Source organism: Numida meleagris, chromosome 4, assembly GCF_002078875.1.
Source record: "Numida meleagris isolate 19003 breed g44 Domestic line chromosome 4, NumMel1.0, whole genome shotgun sequence".
Lineage (NCBI taxonomy): Eukaryota > Metazoa > Chordata > Aves > Galliformes > Numididae > Numida > Numida meleagris.
Genome location: NC_034412.1, coordinates 68,630,377 through 68,647,844, shown reverse-complemented (window position 1 = coordinate 68,647,844; position 17,468 = coordinate 68,630,377). Strand labels below are relative to the sequence as shown.

The window sequence follows — 17,468 nt, the reverse complement described above, 5'->3', positions numbered from 1 at the left end:
ATCATGCTAACATGTTTCTGCTCGCTTACATTAGTTGGAAAAGAAATATTTGATATGTAACTAGTGTAGCCCTTTTGTCTTTAAGGTCAGTTTAAATTAGTGGGGTGTAGATTTCTGTATGGTCTTAATGTGTCAGTGCTTTATGTCCCTTTGAATTGCTTCCTGCTGTACTACAGCAACCGTTTTTCTATGGCTTAGGACATTAGTACTTCTTCAGTCAGAAGCCGTGTTTCTTCATATACCAGCTGGTAAAGTTATTCGGCAAATAGCATTTTTTGAGGTATGAAATCAGTGCAAATCTATCAGTCTAAGAAATAAGTTCTTCGGAGTATTTATTGTATTATTAGTATTTATTTTTTAAACAACAGAAAAATCTGTATTTAAAAAAAATTATGTATCTGTTAACAGGCCAAGAAAGAACTTCAGCTAAAGATCCACAAATCAGTGAACAGACACTGAAGACTCAGATCTACTTTTAAGATATTTCCACAAGACATTGTTTCTGTGACTAGATATGACTTCTTGGTAGGTTATTTTGTAATCGAGCATCTTAAACGTATCTTCATATTGGAGATCAGAACAGGAGCTATTCATCCTAAGTGCTTAGGAAAGGATACCTGTGATAATACATTTCTGTTAATCTTCTACTATACAACTCTTTTTGTGCTTGGTAGGTGCCTTTTTAATTCATTTGTGCTTTAAAAGTACTTCAATTAAAGAAACAACAACACATGAACAAAAGCAAAACAAACCCCAAACCAAAATAAGACTACTGTCAACACTGAAGAGATCCAGAGCTAAATGCTGAACTCATGTTGCAGAAATAGCTGAAATCAAACCAGATACACATTAGTATACATTTCTTGCCTGCAGAACTGCTGAGCAGAAAGCAAGAAAGTCCAATGCAAGACAGGGTCCCCCACTGTTAGAAGCCCATTGACGTTTCTATATAACCATTACATTTCTGAAGAAAGGAGTGAGGCTGAGGAGTCTTTTTCCAGAGGTGTTTTTCCGTGGAGGTCCTCCAGTTCAGATAAGCACTTTCCAGCGTAGGAAGCGTACAGGACTACCAAGGACTGCAGGGATCTGGGCATTCCCGCAGGTAGGTCTCTGTGTGACCCTTATCCACCTCCATCAGCGTTGTGCACACTGTCAGCTAATAATAAGCAGGTGGGAGGAGAGAGGAAAAAAGCCTCATTAGAGGTATTACTGAAAAAACCGATCTCCAATCCAACTAAAATGTGCACTTATTTAGCTAATTGTGGGTCTAATCTCTAAATCTGTTTAACAAATCAACATGCAAGTACAAATAGCTTGTGTCCTCAGCCAAGAATGTCATCTTTGCTGAATACAGTAACTTTTTCATTTTAAAAGTCTTCTTGGACCCTTAATTTAAAAAAAACAAAACACAATAGTATCAAAACAAAATACATCAAAACTTCAAGTTAAGACTAAAATGTGTTATGTTGCAAAAAGAACATGCCTGTAGTATGCCTAAACAATGTATTGATTTGTTTCATGCTGAACACGAAGGCATGTATCACAGGTATCAGACTAGAAGGATTCTTCAGGTGTCTGATGCAAACACTGCCTCACACCAGTGCTAACTGTAAATAAGGAACGGGCTCAGGCTACTTAAGGCTTTAAAGCTGGGCACTGGGCAAACAGTTATTCCAAAGTAACTTGGAATTTTCTTGTTTGTACTTGCTTATTTTCACCTACCGCTCATAGAAGGATGCATTCTTCTACTTCCATTCTCACGCAATCATACAGATGTGGGAACCTTCCTGCCTATCTCCATGCCCCTTCTCCCCTTTGCCTTTCACCCTGTCTTTCCAGAAGAGCTACTCTGCTCTCATTACAAGCCAGTTTTAGTTGGGATCAGGATGAGAGAACTTGCTGCTTGATAGCCTCCTTTCAAAATGAGCATGCCAGAATTTTGTGAAAGGCTGCCATTAAAGGTTTCTGGAAGGCAGACCAGGTTTATTTTGACCATTTATATTCTAGTTTCACTTATAACTCTCTAAGCTTCATCTACAGTACAAATTCAGCCCTTCCACAACCCATCCCTGAGACAAAAACTGAATGTACTACTCTGACCACCTCCTTAGAAACGTGGCACTTCCTGATCTGTTGTCCCCTTCACCCCCTGCTCCAGACTTTCTGCAGAAATAGAAACATTACCTTATTGAGGACGGGCTTCGTAGAGAGAACATCATAAATAGATGGTAAGGAGATGTTCTGAAAGAAAGTAATATATGATGTTAATGGACATTAACCTGTTCCCTAACACTGTGTAAATGCTGAGACCTGCAACTTTTGACTTCTCAGTAAGATAAACCTTTAGGAATACATAATACTGCAAAGACTTGTGCAGTCTACATCTCTGTACTGCATTGGGCCCGAGTGTCAGAGTTTGCTGCCTGACACAGTGTGTGTTTGAATTCCACTAGTCATAAACAGCTCAGGAAAATTAATATTTCTCAAAGTATCTCCTCCTGTTTATCTCCTTGCATATGCAGCAGTAGAAAATACTTGCAGGAAACCCACCAAGATAAAGCCTAAAACAAAAAACCACAGTCATATAAAGAGCCACCTGGTACCATTAACCAGAAGTGTGGACAAATTACAAAGCCTTTTGCCACCTCCATCATTGCAGCTGTGCTTGCAGATGCCCTAGATGCTTCTGGCTGCTACTGGATTAGAACTGTAACTTAAGCTGAAGGATTCCAAATAGCAAGATTAGAAATTCAGAGGATGTTTACCTCTTGTGATGTCTGGTTCAAGCACTTCATTGCAGGTGTTCTACGATTATCCAAGACGAGCGGAGGCTTCCAGCGATCGTAGTTTGTTTCTAACACATACCACGTCCCTTTCTTTATATCAAGGCTGGAAAACAGGTGTACATTTGTGGTTTGCTTCTCTCAGTATAGACTCTAAATATAAAACCAAATTTTTTTGGCTTGTGACAGATAGATATATCTATCTGTATATATATAGATGATTCTAAAGAACTAAGTTCTTGCACAATAAAAGAAAAAAATGTGACAATTACTGGAGAAGCCTGTTCTCTTCTGATAAGAGGAGTTAGGTGTCAGGTCGAGCATACTCACTCCCAGATATCCAGGGCAGCTGTCCTGGAGCGAGTTATCACACAACCTTCTCCAGAATTTTTTCCACCGAGTATAAAGTAAGCCGGAGCCAGCAGTCTTGTTTTTGCCAGTTTGTCTTTCGCATCCTGGTAACTGCAGATAACAAAGCAGCACTGGATTATCAAATAGTCGGAGTACTGAAGAAGATTCACAGACTCAGGAGAAATCTGGGCAGTTACTCTTTTTTCCCCTTTCAGGTATCACATGAGAGATTATATTGCACTGAAAGAACACACTTTAAAGTAAAAGCTTCTCCACTCAGTTTGTACTTAAAGTCTGGTTGTTGAAAGGTGTTCTTTGCCTATTCCCTGTGTTAAAAATGAGCAAAATGATGATGTACTGTACTAGTGTTACATTCCACCTAACTCATTCACTTTGGTTCTGTTTACTTCCTATTGTATATTACTACCTGTTGGATATGTCTTGATGCAGTATGCTGTTACACATTTAGATGCCAGTAGTTTCATTAGGGAAAAAAAAAAGGCTCAGAAAACCATTTTAAAAGCTTATAGGAAGTCATGTGCCATGCTTACTCACCGCCAGAGTATGAGCAAAACCAGAACTATTTAATGTTAATGCTTCTAGGAAGATATCTATATCATTAGATACTAAGCATGTATCTACAATATGCTAGTTAGGAGCAAGAAAGGTTATAGTAAAACATTTACAGGGAGGAAAAAAAAAGCAATACCTTGTAGCATTCTCTAGTACTGCTCTTGTAAGAAAGCCCATCCACATACCATCTCTTCTACCAAGAAACCATTCAAAGATACCTGCAAAATATCACTGGTTAGATTCATTCCCACTATTGTAACTTTCACAGCCTTTAAAATGAACTGTTCTGTATCCTGCTCATCTGACATCATTTCACCATTTCTGTGACTGTTTATTAAAGGTAACTGGTATGTCTGTGGTCTGGAAAACTTGTACTGAAATAATGGACAAAATAAGCATTACTCACCAATATAACCACCATCAAGACTGAAACGCTCATTCATTGTCAGAGTGAACAAATCCTGAAAAGCATTAAACAAATCAGCCTCCATCCATCACCACCCCATTAATACCAGAAATAAGCAAAAGGCAACACTGCAGTTTACATGATAACTGAGCTTCTTGTTCATTAGATTACCCTCTGTTGAGCAAGCAGCTAGCTGCAAGATCAAGCCCATGTGGAAAAGAGCCTCATTAATCTCTGCTTGAGTAAGCAGAAATAATCATTCATAATTTTCTGACCTAGCACAACATAGAAGTGTAGTTTGCTGGCTTGCTAAGCAAGTCAAGCCAATGGCCATTTTTCTCTTGGTCCTTGTTGCATCACTGAATTAGCAGATTTCCTCCCCTTGCTGTACGTAACCTTCTTCGCAGACCTCTGAATACTACTCTAGTTTGAAGGTGCAATTTTAAGGTTCAGTGCTAAGTAAACCCTAATATGCTGCTGCTGTTCACATACGCATAGAGCCGCAAGCAATTCAGCATGCACTACTTGCAACATGTAACATGAACCCCAGACTTCTCCAACTCGTGTTTCTTTCAGAGGAAAGTGTAATTCAGCCACACCAAATCATTTTCAGAATGGAGTCCTACCAATTTCCTGAGATCAGAAGATAAGTGGCTGCGATACAGGGATGTATGCTAGAAATGCTCTACTATGAAAATAGCGAACTATAATAAAGGGCAAGAGCATAGCATGTTGAACTGGAGGTGCTGTGGTAAACTGGAGACCCCGCTAAAGTTCTCTGCAGCTAGACTTCAGCTGTGTATTAAGAAAAGTGCAGGTCTCCTTCTCCAAGAAGGGTTGGAGAGAGAGAACTAAAACATCACAAATGTGTGGTTTCTACTCCGGGATCACAGCAGTATCTTCCCATCTGCTAGCCAGAAGTAACAACCACTTCAGCACATGATATGCTCTCCCATTTGCTTATTCAGAATTCAACATACTTCTTAGGATTTGTCCGAACACATTTCATTTATGCAATCTCTTATTAAAAGGAACAGTGCAGCATTGTTTCCTTTTAGCCTTCTTCAGGTATCTCTGCTGTGTGCTTGAGCAATTAAGAGTTCATTAAGCAAAACATCCCAGGACAGAGAGTTAAAGCAAGAAAACCTTTAAGTCTGAAGCACTATTAACAGAAGGACAAGCCTCCCCCATACTTACTGGTTTGACACCTGACACCATGCCTATGTATCCTGCAAAATTTGTAGACCTAAATACTGTTTTGTTGTTTCTCTGGAAGTCCAAGTTTACCACTGTAGGCTTCAGTTCCCGAGTTACAGTCCAGGAATTATTTTTAACATCCCACCTGTGGAAGACAGAACAGCATTTGTAACTTCTGTCCCTCAGTATCTTTCAAAACTTCCAGTCACAAAACACAGGTTTCCCATATGTGACGCCTGCGCTCTGATCTTACACCAACAAACACTGCTCAGTAGTTACCTGAGCAGCACAAGCAAGGGACAACTATAAAGTCTATATGCATAGACAGCCAGTGAAAAGAACCGAATTTTATTCAGACCAACAGCATAAATACTACTCAGTATTGAACAGCACCCTCAGTACAGCTGGTTTGTTTAGAAACAATGACAGCTCCTGAATGATAACTTCATTCTGTTCCTACTGTCTAGTGGAGGCCGCTATTGGTACTGCCTGTGACACCAAACCTATTGTATTCTGAAAACATGCGTTGTTTGTACTACAGCAGCAGGAGCCAGTTCCCTCAAATTCTTATGTTTCAAAGGGAGAAAACAAAACCAAACAGAATTGGATATGCTCCTCATAAAGGGAAGGCCCCTTTCCAGTTCATAAGATAAGCCAGAGCTGTCTGTATGCTAGGGAGTGCTAAGGAACACTTAGAGACAATTCTCTGGAAACAATCCAGGTTCTGTAAACAGTTTTGAAAAGTTGCCTCCAATTCTAGAGAGCACGTTCCCAGTCTTTTGGACAAAAGGGAGAAGTTCAACACAAACCCAATGAAAGGACGGATGCAGTCACAGTTGATGGTATCTGATTTTTTTGATAGGCAGGTGAGAAATTTAATGAAGATGAACATGTAAATTCCCTTGGAGCATTAACACTCATCTGGGTAATTGACATTACAAAATATATATATAAATATATATTTTTAAAAGTATATATAAATATACTTGGAAAATAAAATGAAATTTCCAATCACGAGGCATAAAATGAAAACTAAAAGAGGATCCAGTGCTGGTCAGGAGAGTTTGTATCTCATTAAATGATGATGCCAGATCAGTGAAATACGTATCACTGGCTTCTGAGCAGAAAATGTGGGTGATGGGAAGTGCCAGTGGAGCACTGTAGTGACTAGGGGAGTCATATGGAAAAAAGACAAACAAACCCAACCCAAACCAACCCACATTCCACTGCGTACAACAAAACTGATGCTTCTGTCCGATCACTTGAAGAGCAAGATACACTGTGCCTCTGAAATAAAGTTACATGCACTGTTCTCTGCAGATTTAACTGAAGCTGAGAAAGCACTAAGTAACACTGAACACAATTGTCTTCCAGTCATTCCTTGCAAGTGCAAAGCAGTTTGACATATGATCAGCAGAGAGATTCCTTTGTTCATTTTAGCCTCTCTTCCACACTATACAATGCAGACTTGTTTGTCACCATTTTTAACAACACTCAATTCATCATTTACACACAAAGAAGGCATGCAGAAATTTCTTCTTCAGCTGACTCTCTTCTTTTTTTTTTAGAAGGTGTAAGTTTAGGTACCTACCCAAGAAAGAGTCCAAAATCCAAGTTTCTGGCATGATACAGCTTTCCTATATTAAAATGAATGAATAAATAAATATATGGATGTAAAATATTCTAAAGAAAGAGACAAATCAGCTTAGAAAAAATAGAAAACACACACAAGCAGGAAAATAACATCGTATATCTGTCCTTTTTTAAGCATATAAAAATGTGTTTTGTTTTTTCCTTTTTACCTGGAGAAATATTTTATTATAATTGAAATGAACTAACTTTTTAAATTGCTGTCCATCTCAGCTTTTGACACTTTCAACATTCTTAGTGCCACTGTAATAGCTCCAGCCTTCTCAGAAAGTGAGGCTTTTGTAAGCCTCCTAAGAACCCTTAAGAAGTTTTCTAAATCACAAGAGATGCAGGCAAGGGCTGCAGAAATTATTTGGAAAATGAAATAATCTATTTTCTTAGAACAGATTATCCACTTTCTCTAGCACCACACACAGGCAATAGCTAGAAACTAAATGCAAAATAGGTTGCACCAGAACCCCTCATGACACTGAGAAAATACCAGGTGTCTGGTTGGTGCTTCTTTCACATAGCAAGACAAACGCCATCCACTACAAAAAGGAAACAAATAAATAAAGAAAACCCCACGACTTCTTTGAAGGGACTTTTTTCTTTTCTTAACCTAAGACTCCAGTCATTCAGTCTTAATACATACCTCTTTGTTATCATTTTTATTATCATTGCTTTCAGTCTCTTCTACTAGACCTTCTTGCCTACAGCAAGAAACAAAACCAGAAACACTATTCTGGGATGGATTACCTGTGCTATCTTCTGCCACTATCGATGTGCACACAGTAAAAATTTCATAGAAGATGTTAAAAATAACGATCTCCCCTAGAACAAAAGAATAAGTAAATTAATTTGAAACTTTTGCCAAAACCAGAAAAAAAAAAATGTGAAAAAAATTCCATTGCAAAGTTCAGTATTTTATAGCATTTCTATTAAGAAACTGTTTTAATCCTGTTAGATCTTTGAAACAACCAGTTCAGTAAAAGCAAGAGCTTCCTGAAAGGCCTTCTGCCTAACTATACAGAAAGCTGAAAGCTACTTCCCTCTCCAGAAACTTCAAAACAAGCTATAAAACTCGCTTTAAAGAAATAAGCTGTTTTATGTACCAGTTTTCCCATGCAAGAAACAGGGATACTCCTCAAACGTGAAGGAAGCAGCGGGACTAGGCGCATGGTCCGACTTTCTCTGTCAAGATTCTGAAAGAATTCAGTGTCTACTTCCTGCCTGGAATTACACTGCTTTTGCAGAGAGTGCAGAAGAAAGGCACGAAGATGTGGTAAGAATCACGGGGGAAGCAAAGCAGCATGAAACAGAGCCTTGCCTTTGTGTATTGACAGCAGACACTAAGCTGAATGGGGAACCAAAGAGAACCAGGGAAATCCCCAAAGCTTGGGTGCACAGAAGGCAAAGCTATCTCCAGATCCCGAAGCTCAGGAGTGAGAAGCTATAGCTACACAGAGAAGACCCAGCCTGATAAAAGGGTTACGTGATGTACTGCCATTCTCTTCTAAAATACTGGTTTCATTTGGTGTGGGATGGAATGTATTCCTATATCTACTTAATTAATAATTTACTTGTTAAAGTCACAGCTAAGTATAGTTATACTGCAAACAGTTAAATACGCTAACTTTAAATGAGTCCAGATTCCTTGATTTTCACTACATTAATAAAGTGTTGGAAACTATTACCCAAAGGAATTCCAGATGAATTTGCAATCCCTTGGAGCTCTTCATTGAAAGGATAAGGAAGCGTGTCAGTCAGATGAGACTGGAAGAAAAAGTTTCATATGTTGACTGTGTAAGTTCATGCTATTTTGCTACTTGAAAGAAACCTCTCCCCAGTAACTACCTCCTGAGCACTGTAAAACTGAGCATTTAATTCTTCTGCAGTTTGCAGAACTTCAGGATATTTGTAGAGTACTTGGAAAAAAAGTACATATGGAATTAAACACTGTCTATCAAAATACTGACACGTGAGCAATAGAGATTAGCACAATATCTCATTATTGTTAGCAGCAACAGAGTAACATTAGGCAGGACTCAACATTAAAACAGCTCAATTGGAACTGATCTTGAAGTTCTCAAGATCAGCATTTAAGAGAATCTCTCACATCATGAGATGACTACCCATATATGCTAGCTTTGTGTCAACCCCTCGCAGGCACACTGGGATACTGCACCAAACCAAATGAAGCATGGCCAGCGCAATCTAAGACTGCTGCAAAGAGAGATGGGAATAGATCTGACCTTACACAATCTCCAGCACTACGCTGTTCTCCTCTGTTAACAATCCTATACCGCCAAAGCCTATTTTAATCAATCAGTCCTGACTTCTTTCGAACCTGGCCAAAGTTGCCTTTGTTATCAGAAATTTAGTAGAATTTTCAAAACCTGTTTTAATTCTACTGTTTAAAAGGAGCCGAACACAGCAAACAGAATTCCAGTAAAATGTTTTGTTACAGTGATCAAGTAAATAGCAGATATGTCCAACATGAGTAATGCACATTTGAAGAGCTCTCAGAGGAGATGCATGTTAGGTTTGATTAGTTACAGGGTTAATTTAACTCTTCAAAATAACATTTCTGTTCTGGACAATCTAAGAGGAAGAATTGCTACATGGAAAGTTTGTAACTGCCAAATTTAGTAGCATTTTAATTCCGGTAGTCAGAGCATACAGTCATAAAATAATTAAACTGAAAATACTTACTATTTTGTGATCCACAATGTCAACGATTTTGCCACTGGGGAAGAAGGTGTTTGCTATATCTTTAATGTTCTGGATTACGGCCTTCAACTAAAAAGAACAAGGGCTTTTACTGAGTAGAAGATCTCGAGCACAAGAATTGGTAGCATACCGACAAAACTCTTTCACACGCTTTTGAAAATAATATTTTACTGAAAAAATAAATTAGAGAAAGTGCCAAATGTGGTGATGTTGCTGAGAACAAACACCCCCAACTGCCCATTTAAGAGTCAAGGCCAAAGTTGGCAGCGATAAGGAAAAAGCCCCAGCCTTTTTGGAGAAAGTAAGCGTTACTGAATTGAATTTTCAGTAGAACAGCTGTTCTACATAGCCTGAAACAGACTTAACAATTTCAAAGGTTTTTCATCCTGTGCAAACCCAATTTCTGCAACCAACACCCCTAAGAAGTGCAAGATATCCTTCACTTCCCTCTCCCTGCCATTTCTTCATCTCACCATGTTTTCACAGAAGTGTGGATGTACAGAGGAGTAGGGATGCTGCTTCAGTTTCAGTTCTGTTTACTGAGGCTATTGCTTTGGTGTACTACTCTCCCTGCTCCCTCCCCATGCTGTATTACTTCATGAGAAAAGAGCTTTTATACATAAAAGCCTGCTTTATGCCACAATGTTTCTATGCCTCTGCGTTCCAACCATCACTGCCCCTTATTCCTGATTTTGCTAGTTGAAGTGTTGAACAGTCAAGCAATTATTTTATTCTATAATCATATTAAAAATGTGAACTAGAACTATTAAACCTTTAAGAACATTTCAGTAGAAGTATTCCTTCCACACCATTTCCAAAATAGAAAGCCACATGCTAGTTTTATATATGCTAAGCTTAAATGCAAACTCTGCTTTTCCTACCTGTGTCTTTTTGGCACGTATCAACTCATCCCATCTTTTGCTGGGAGGCAAATCAAGATTTATGACATATGTGGGTACGTTCCCTTTGAACCTAAATGAAAAGTAGAAGTGTGAATGTAAAGAAGGCTTTGAAAAACGCATTTGACAAAGTAAGTGCTTTTCACTTGTGACTGTAACCAGAATTTTCTGTAACGTGAACAAGTCACAACAAAACTGGAGCTACTGATGCTTGTAAATCATTACTTTTTGTAATTTATTAGACAAGTCCAATCAGATTACTTACGTTGGTCCTGAGGGAGGGTACATTTTACTTCTGCAGTCTTCTCCATACTGTGAAGACAGTAAGAGATTACTGTTTAGATTTTATTTTTTATTTATATTTTTTTACAACACTATTTCAGCAGACTTAGTTCTGATTTGGACCTTCAGGACAAACAAGTTCACGATGGTTTGATAACAAAGAAAGGGAAAGTCTTGGGACTTGAGAATAAAAGAGGTAGTGGACAAGCAGCAACTTCCCTGTGCACTTCAGATAGCTCGTCTGATGTACTCCAAGGCAAGCACAAGTTTATGATAAATACACAAACCCATTTTTACTCCATGACTCAAACACATGACTGGTGTATGACTAAGACCACCTGAAAAGCATTTTCTTCAGAAGAACTCAAGAACCTCAAACCTCAGTACGGGCCAGAACGGTTTGTTCTGTTTAATTTCTAATTTCATTTTACATTGCCATTCATAAACATGCTCAGTATTAAGCTTTGTTTTGTAGCTGGGACTGACAAAGCGCACACAACCACAGGCAAATGACTCAGTCACAGGAATGAGCCATAAAGCTTTTTTTTTTTTTTTTCCAGACGTACTTTGGGAAAGTGCTCCTAAACCGGTGGTAAATATTATTAGAGCCATGCTTCAGAACTATAGCTAAGAACTAGCTACCTTCATCCCCCAAAGTATGGCTAGTTAAAAATTGAAGTTTGAGGACTATATCTAGGCGTACTGCAAGCAAATGCAGGGGTTACATAAAGCACACACATACCTACATACACACGTATATGTATATGCCACAAGTATTACTGCATGTTCTACTCATGAAATACAAATCCTGATTAGTGGCACTTGTGCTTTAAACCAGCATGGGACATGGCCCCCAGCACACCTCTGAGCTTGAGAACGCAGCACGGCCTCTCTCTAAGGAAACATACTTAGGCCATTCTGTACGTCCAGGCAGGGAGACAGAAATGCCAATATGCAGAGATCCTTCCCCTACTTCCCACCCCGCCACTGATTTCCAATTCCTACCTGGCTGTAGTAGTTAAATTACTAATGTGTCCACTTAACACATCCCAGCCAATAACATCAGAGGCAGGATCTCTAGCAGCGATGCACTTGTAATAGATAAGCTAACTAATGTCCATGTTGGATTAGCTTGGGCTAATCACATTACTGGTTTTTAATGCCATGATCTAGAAAACATAATGCCTTACACAATGCCACAGACTTTAAACACTGCCATAATTTTTTACAGTGGGGAATGGGAATTTTGAAGACCTATTGTTCTTTGTGCATTATCATAGTCTTCTGTGCGGTTTCCAGTGGCTGGGAGAAAGCACGAAATGAAGGCTGGTTTTCCCCCACATGAGAAAAGCATATGGCAGCTACGTGCTTCCTGCATTTCAGTGCAGCGCCTCTACAACCTTAGCACAGCTGGAACAGAAGGCAGGACACAGGAGGGCATCGCATTTTCAAAACAAGGAAGTTTCAAAACAAGGAGGGGAGGTGGAAATAGCAGATGACTAATTGGGCAACAGAAGTCAGAGACTTTGTGCAAAGGCTAGCAAATACTTAACAGCATTAATGCAATTGTCTTGTGAAATTTTCCATCCTGCAATTCTAAAATAAATTAGAAAAAACGACTGCACAGATTTGGACCTTCTGGAAAAATTTGCTTCTTGACAGACAATAACCACAGCAAAATTCATCCCAAACGGTCCCTTTCACGTTCGGAATATAGGCAATTTTCAGTAGAGAGGACCAGGCACAAATACTGCAGGCTGGACTGGTGCAAGGTTAATGAGAACACATGGTCACGTAACACGTAAGTGATCAACTGCACTCCAACAGGTTTAGGTTAAATCATGTCTTTAACGAACTTCAGCTTGGGAGTCCTGCAGCCTGGAAAGGCTACTGACGGTTTTGTCAGTTTGTACTAAACGCTGCTGGATCCTCCTACCCATACATGTTCAGTTATCTGTCAGTATAGTCTGTGTATAAATGGGTGAACTGTGGTGACCAAGCAGACTGATTTCAGAGTATTTTATATTCTGGGTACTAAACGTTATGCCATTCCCACCTCTCTCCCCGTGACTTTAATCTTGTATGTGAAGCTATTTTTGTTCTCCCAGTCCTTTGCAACCTAGGCCACAAAAGAGGAAACAAGGAATGAGGTGAGGGAATGGACAAAGGAAGAGCTAACAAGAGATACAGAGAACAGATAAAGTATCCTCTCCTTGTAGCTCAACGATTTTAGACTCCTTACCTATGTATAAAGCAAGCTTAACAAACCCCAAAAGAGTCTGTATACCTTCCAGACCTGTTAGCACTGCTTGATACACCTGATGAAAGCCAGGACTATTAGCAGTTTATTTATAAAATCTATTACATGCTGGCAGATACAAAGTAATATAAAGAATGTCAAAACAATCAGAAAACAAGAAAGGATTTTCTCTTTTTTTGAACACGTGTTCTGGCAATGGACAGAAAACTGTTTTCTTTTTGTGATCATCTGAAGATCAACTGCAAACTATTTTGACAAGGTTAAAAAAATAGGAAGTCAACTTTTTTCTGAGTTTCCCACTCTGAAAGGTCCACATCACAGCCAAACACACATGAACAGGTGCACAATTTTCCTATTTCTTCTGAAAGATGGAATGCTCAGGCTGTCCCACTACCTTTTCTAAATCACAGCACAAAACTCAGTAACTAGCTATTAAACCAGCTAAAAACTCACAACTATTTGTTGCTTGAGGGATTCTTTACATGACCAGAAGACTTTCTATGACCAGGTTGAAATAAGCAGCCATGAAGTCACTGCTGTGTCAGCAAGATCCTCTTTTCTGCAGAGGCTTGATGCTCAAGAACAGCAATAAAGACTGCTTGAGAGAAGCACAAGCAGCCCTGCAGCATCAAGGAGGGGACCACCTTTAGCTTCAGACTTTGAAAAACCAGAGGTGGTCTCGCAGGCAGAGCCAGCAGAAGCTCCCTAGCACCAGGAGGTCACCGTGAAATTGCTCTACAAATATGCATCGAACCCTTCAGGAGAAATACGACTGTTCTTGAATGGTGATTAAACGACCTCTGTTCCTGGTTTTATTTTTTATTTTTTTTTAAATCACCTCTCATGAGTAGACTGTATATCCTGATTATCTGATGTACAGCTGACTTTATAAACTGTATGTGCATAACAATCTATATCATAATGTACATAAACAGATGCTTTACAGCACAATACCTAAACATTAACAGAAAGAACAGACTGGAGGGAAAAGACAACATGGAAATAATAATAATGAAAAGGGAAACAATTCAGAATTGTTTTGTTATGATCTATTCTATGAAAAAGAAAAGTAGAGCAGAACAAGAACTGAGTAGCTAACAAACTATCAAAGGTGAATTGCTCCCTGGGAAAAATAAATAAATCAACTACTAACAGTTATTATTCACCACAATAAAGAAAATTAATGTATGGTTTAATGACTGCTGAGTAAATACTTCAAAAACTAGCCTGACTGCTTTCATATAAATAGGCTGAATGTAGCTCATCCTCTCTAAACGATGCTCTAAGCCCTTCTTTATTATCCTCAAAAATGTTTTTGATATAGACCAATTCCAGTATCCTTGTTAATGTTCAGTGTTTCTTGTCTTCGTATTTTAAAAGAGGTATGTTTATGCTATGAAATACTGTTCTGTAGTTACAGGACGCGGCATTCAGTCTCTTTCAGACAAAACAACTTGTTCTATTCTGCATCTTTTGGTCTGTGCACTTTGTGGTCCAGAACATTTTTTTCTCAGCTCCTCTCCCTTTACAGGGCAGTGCCAGCACTGTGCTGTGCTGCAGCAGTGCAGGAGATGTTCATCTTTCTGAAGATGGGAGTCCTCCTGCAACACTGACGGAATGGGAACCGAGCCAACTGTAATCGCGTTTTAAACAAAATATTCAGCATGGCTGTGGAGGCCTAACCAAAAGCTAAAGGGAGTGGCAGTCTGCACAAGTTCATGGCACTTGCATATTCTTTGTTAGCAAAAAGTCAAGAACCCGGCCAGCTGTACACAGGAAGACGATCATTGCTGTTCAATACTCTCTGAATGATGCAGTCCAGCACCCAAATCCAAACCAAAATGCCCAAGCCTGACAGCTGGCTGCACAGCAGCACAACCTGCAACCTGGACACCCAGTGTGTATTTTATCAGTGCAAAGCTTCACCGAGTGCAACCAAATGCAAACCCAACTGCAGCCACCAGGAACTTGCCGCTGGTTGCTCCTTTCCTCCTCACAGAGGATAAGGAGTAGGAAGCTGAGGAGAGGAAAGCATGCTGTAATTCTTCAGGAATAAAAACCACAACATGAAACCAGAATGGCCTCGCTTGCATGCTAAGGAGGCGGAAGGCAGCCTGCTCTAAACTAGGAAAGCTGACTTAATAAACACTTAAATACTTAAGAAATTATTATTTAAAAGGAAAGCACCCCACACCTGCCCACTTGGTGGACCGACCATAAAGGCAGTAAGCGGACTGAAAGGCACACACGCTTCCAGCAAATCCTCCTTAACTTTCAGTTTGAAAATAATGGTTGCAGCGTACGCTGCAGTACAAATGAGACACAGTCGTACAAAACACACTGCAGCAGCAAATAAAGCCAAGGCTGCTCGCCACAAGAGCTGCTTAAAGCCCGTGAAAACGAGGGGGCGAGGCCCAGCGCAGGTGCCGCCGTCCCGGGCAGGGGGGCTCCCGGCCCCGAGCCCTCGTGCCGCGGAGCCCCGCTCGCCCCGCCGGGCCCGGCACAGCCTCACCGCCCCACCCGGGCAGAGGCGCGCCGCCCCCTCGGACTCACCGGGTCCGGCGCCACGACGAGCAGCACCAGGACCAGCAGCACGGCGGGCGGCAGCAGCGCCCGGCCCCTGCCCGCCATCCTCCTCGCTCCGCTTCACTTTCCCCTCGGCTCGGCACTTCCCGGCTCGGCTGGGAGCGCCGGTCATGTGCGGCGCCCACATGACCGCCGCGGGGGTGGCAGCGGGCGCTGCCGGGCGAGGCGGGACGGGGCGGCTCAGCACCTGCTGCGTTTAGGGGTGGTTTGTGCGTCCCCGTCCCCACCGTGGGCAAAACGAAACCTCGGCTACCTCGGTAGTTGGTGAGACTTGTGCCGCGAAAAGCGCTCCTTCTTATTTCTTTGACAGGCAGAGGACTGAATTGCAGTCGTATTTCCACAGGAATGAAAACAGCACTGGTCCCCGTTCTCCATCCGTTCCACAGGAAATGAGGGGCTGTCCCAGTATCAATATTCTACACTGAGTTTGATGTACTGAAGTAGCTCATTAGCTTTCAAACAACGTGCTAGTAGCAGTGGTAGAGGGTTATTTTACCTGAAAATTTCTTATTAAGGCAGTAAATAGTATTTATATACATGTAAATGGTAAATATAAAGCATTCTTCAGACGCTGCATCACCTGAAAAGTGGGCAAGAGTACTGCAAGCCAACAACAAAGCCCCGGAACGTCCTTATCAATTCTTGTTCTAAGAAAGAGGTGCTAAAAATAAAGCACGTGTAAAACATCTCTTGAGGTTCCAGGCATAAGAACTGCGAAGCTGAGCAGCTGCAACGGATCTCTGCTGGGAGCTGGGTGTCAGGGAGCCTGCTGGGAAAGCTTAATCCGAGGAAAGCTTCTCCAGCAGTTCCGCACAAGAAAACATGAAATAAAATTATCTCTTAGGCAACACTCAGAGCAAACCTGTGGCACCAGTTTTCACTTTGTATAATTACTGTGCGTGTTTAAGAGATTCTTTGAAGCAGGCAAGTTTTATGGTAATTAGATGCAAGGCAGTCACCTTCCTAAGGAAGAAAGCATTTTCTCTGCCTTGCCTGCTTAAAGATGCAGGAAACCTGCAACTGGAGCCATTCTTAACACCATGAGAAACAGTGTAATAGATCTATCAGTCTAAGCATGTTACTTGTCATTATTCACTACTACAAATAAATGGTGTATTCGTCATAACATGAAGTACAAATCATGTAAAAGCATTAAAAACCTTTGAGAAAGCCTGTGGTTTAGTTAACATCTTGTGCTTTATCTGGTGCCCAAGTCAGGTTCTGTATGCTTTGTCTACTTAAGCACACAAAAAACCAAGCATTCATTATTTATTTGGCTATGCAATTAATTCTCATATAAACCAGATGGTGGCAAAGAAAAAAAAAAGGAAGTCCCTAGCAGACAGTTAATTAGGAGGCTGCATGACTTTGCAGAAATTAAGAAATAGGGAAGGAAAAAAGAATTATAAGGCATGAAAGCCAGAGGGTGTGCAGCAGCATGTAGGAAGGAGTCAGCTCAGAATCTAAGCCTGGAATTGCACAAAACAGTACGTGCTGGTGGAAGAAGGTACAGAACCAACCAAGAGATTTAGGAAGCGAGGAGAAGTACAGAGTAACACAACAAACTTGATGCTTTCATGGAACTGTCTTTCACAACCAGAAATTCAGGCAGTTTCTATATGGCCCAGCCACAATTTTATATTGAAATCAAATACCTGTGAGACAGTTTTCTAACTACTTGCAGGTACCTGAATATATTTTTGTGGTCTATGATAAGAAATAGCCAGATTGAATTGGACCTGTTGTTTTCTAAACATGCGCAGCACCTT

The 17,468-nt window shown here is 40.5% G+C and overlaps 1 protein-coding gene across 1 annotated transcript; it reads right to left on the bottom strand.

Moving 5' to 3' along the window:
* ASAH1 (N-acylsphingosine amidohydrolase 1) lies at positions 316-15,826 on the bottom strand. The gene is made up of 14 exons (XM_021395028.1): positions 15,667-15,826; positions 10,837-10,883; positions 10,554-10,644; positions 9,655-9,741; positions 8,637-8,715; positions 7,699-7,773; positions 6,902-6,947; positions 5,311-5,455; positions 4,114-4,168; positions 3,844-3,925; positions 3,114-3,245; positions 2,766-2,889; positions 2,185-2,241; positions 316-1,156 (listed from the first exon to the last, which is right to left on the bottom strand). The coding sequence occupies exons 1-14, from the start codon at positions 15,742-15,744 to the stop codon at positions 1,067-1,069; spliced, it is 1,188 nt and encodes a 395-aa protein (XP_021250703.1). The 5' UTR covers positions 15,745-15,826; the 3' UTR covers positions 316-1,066.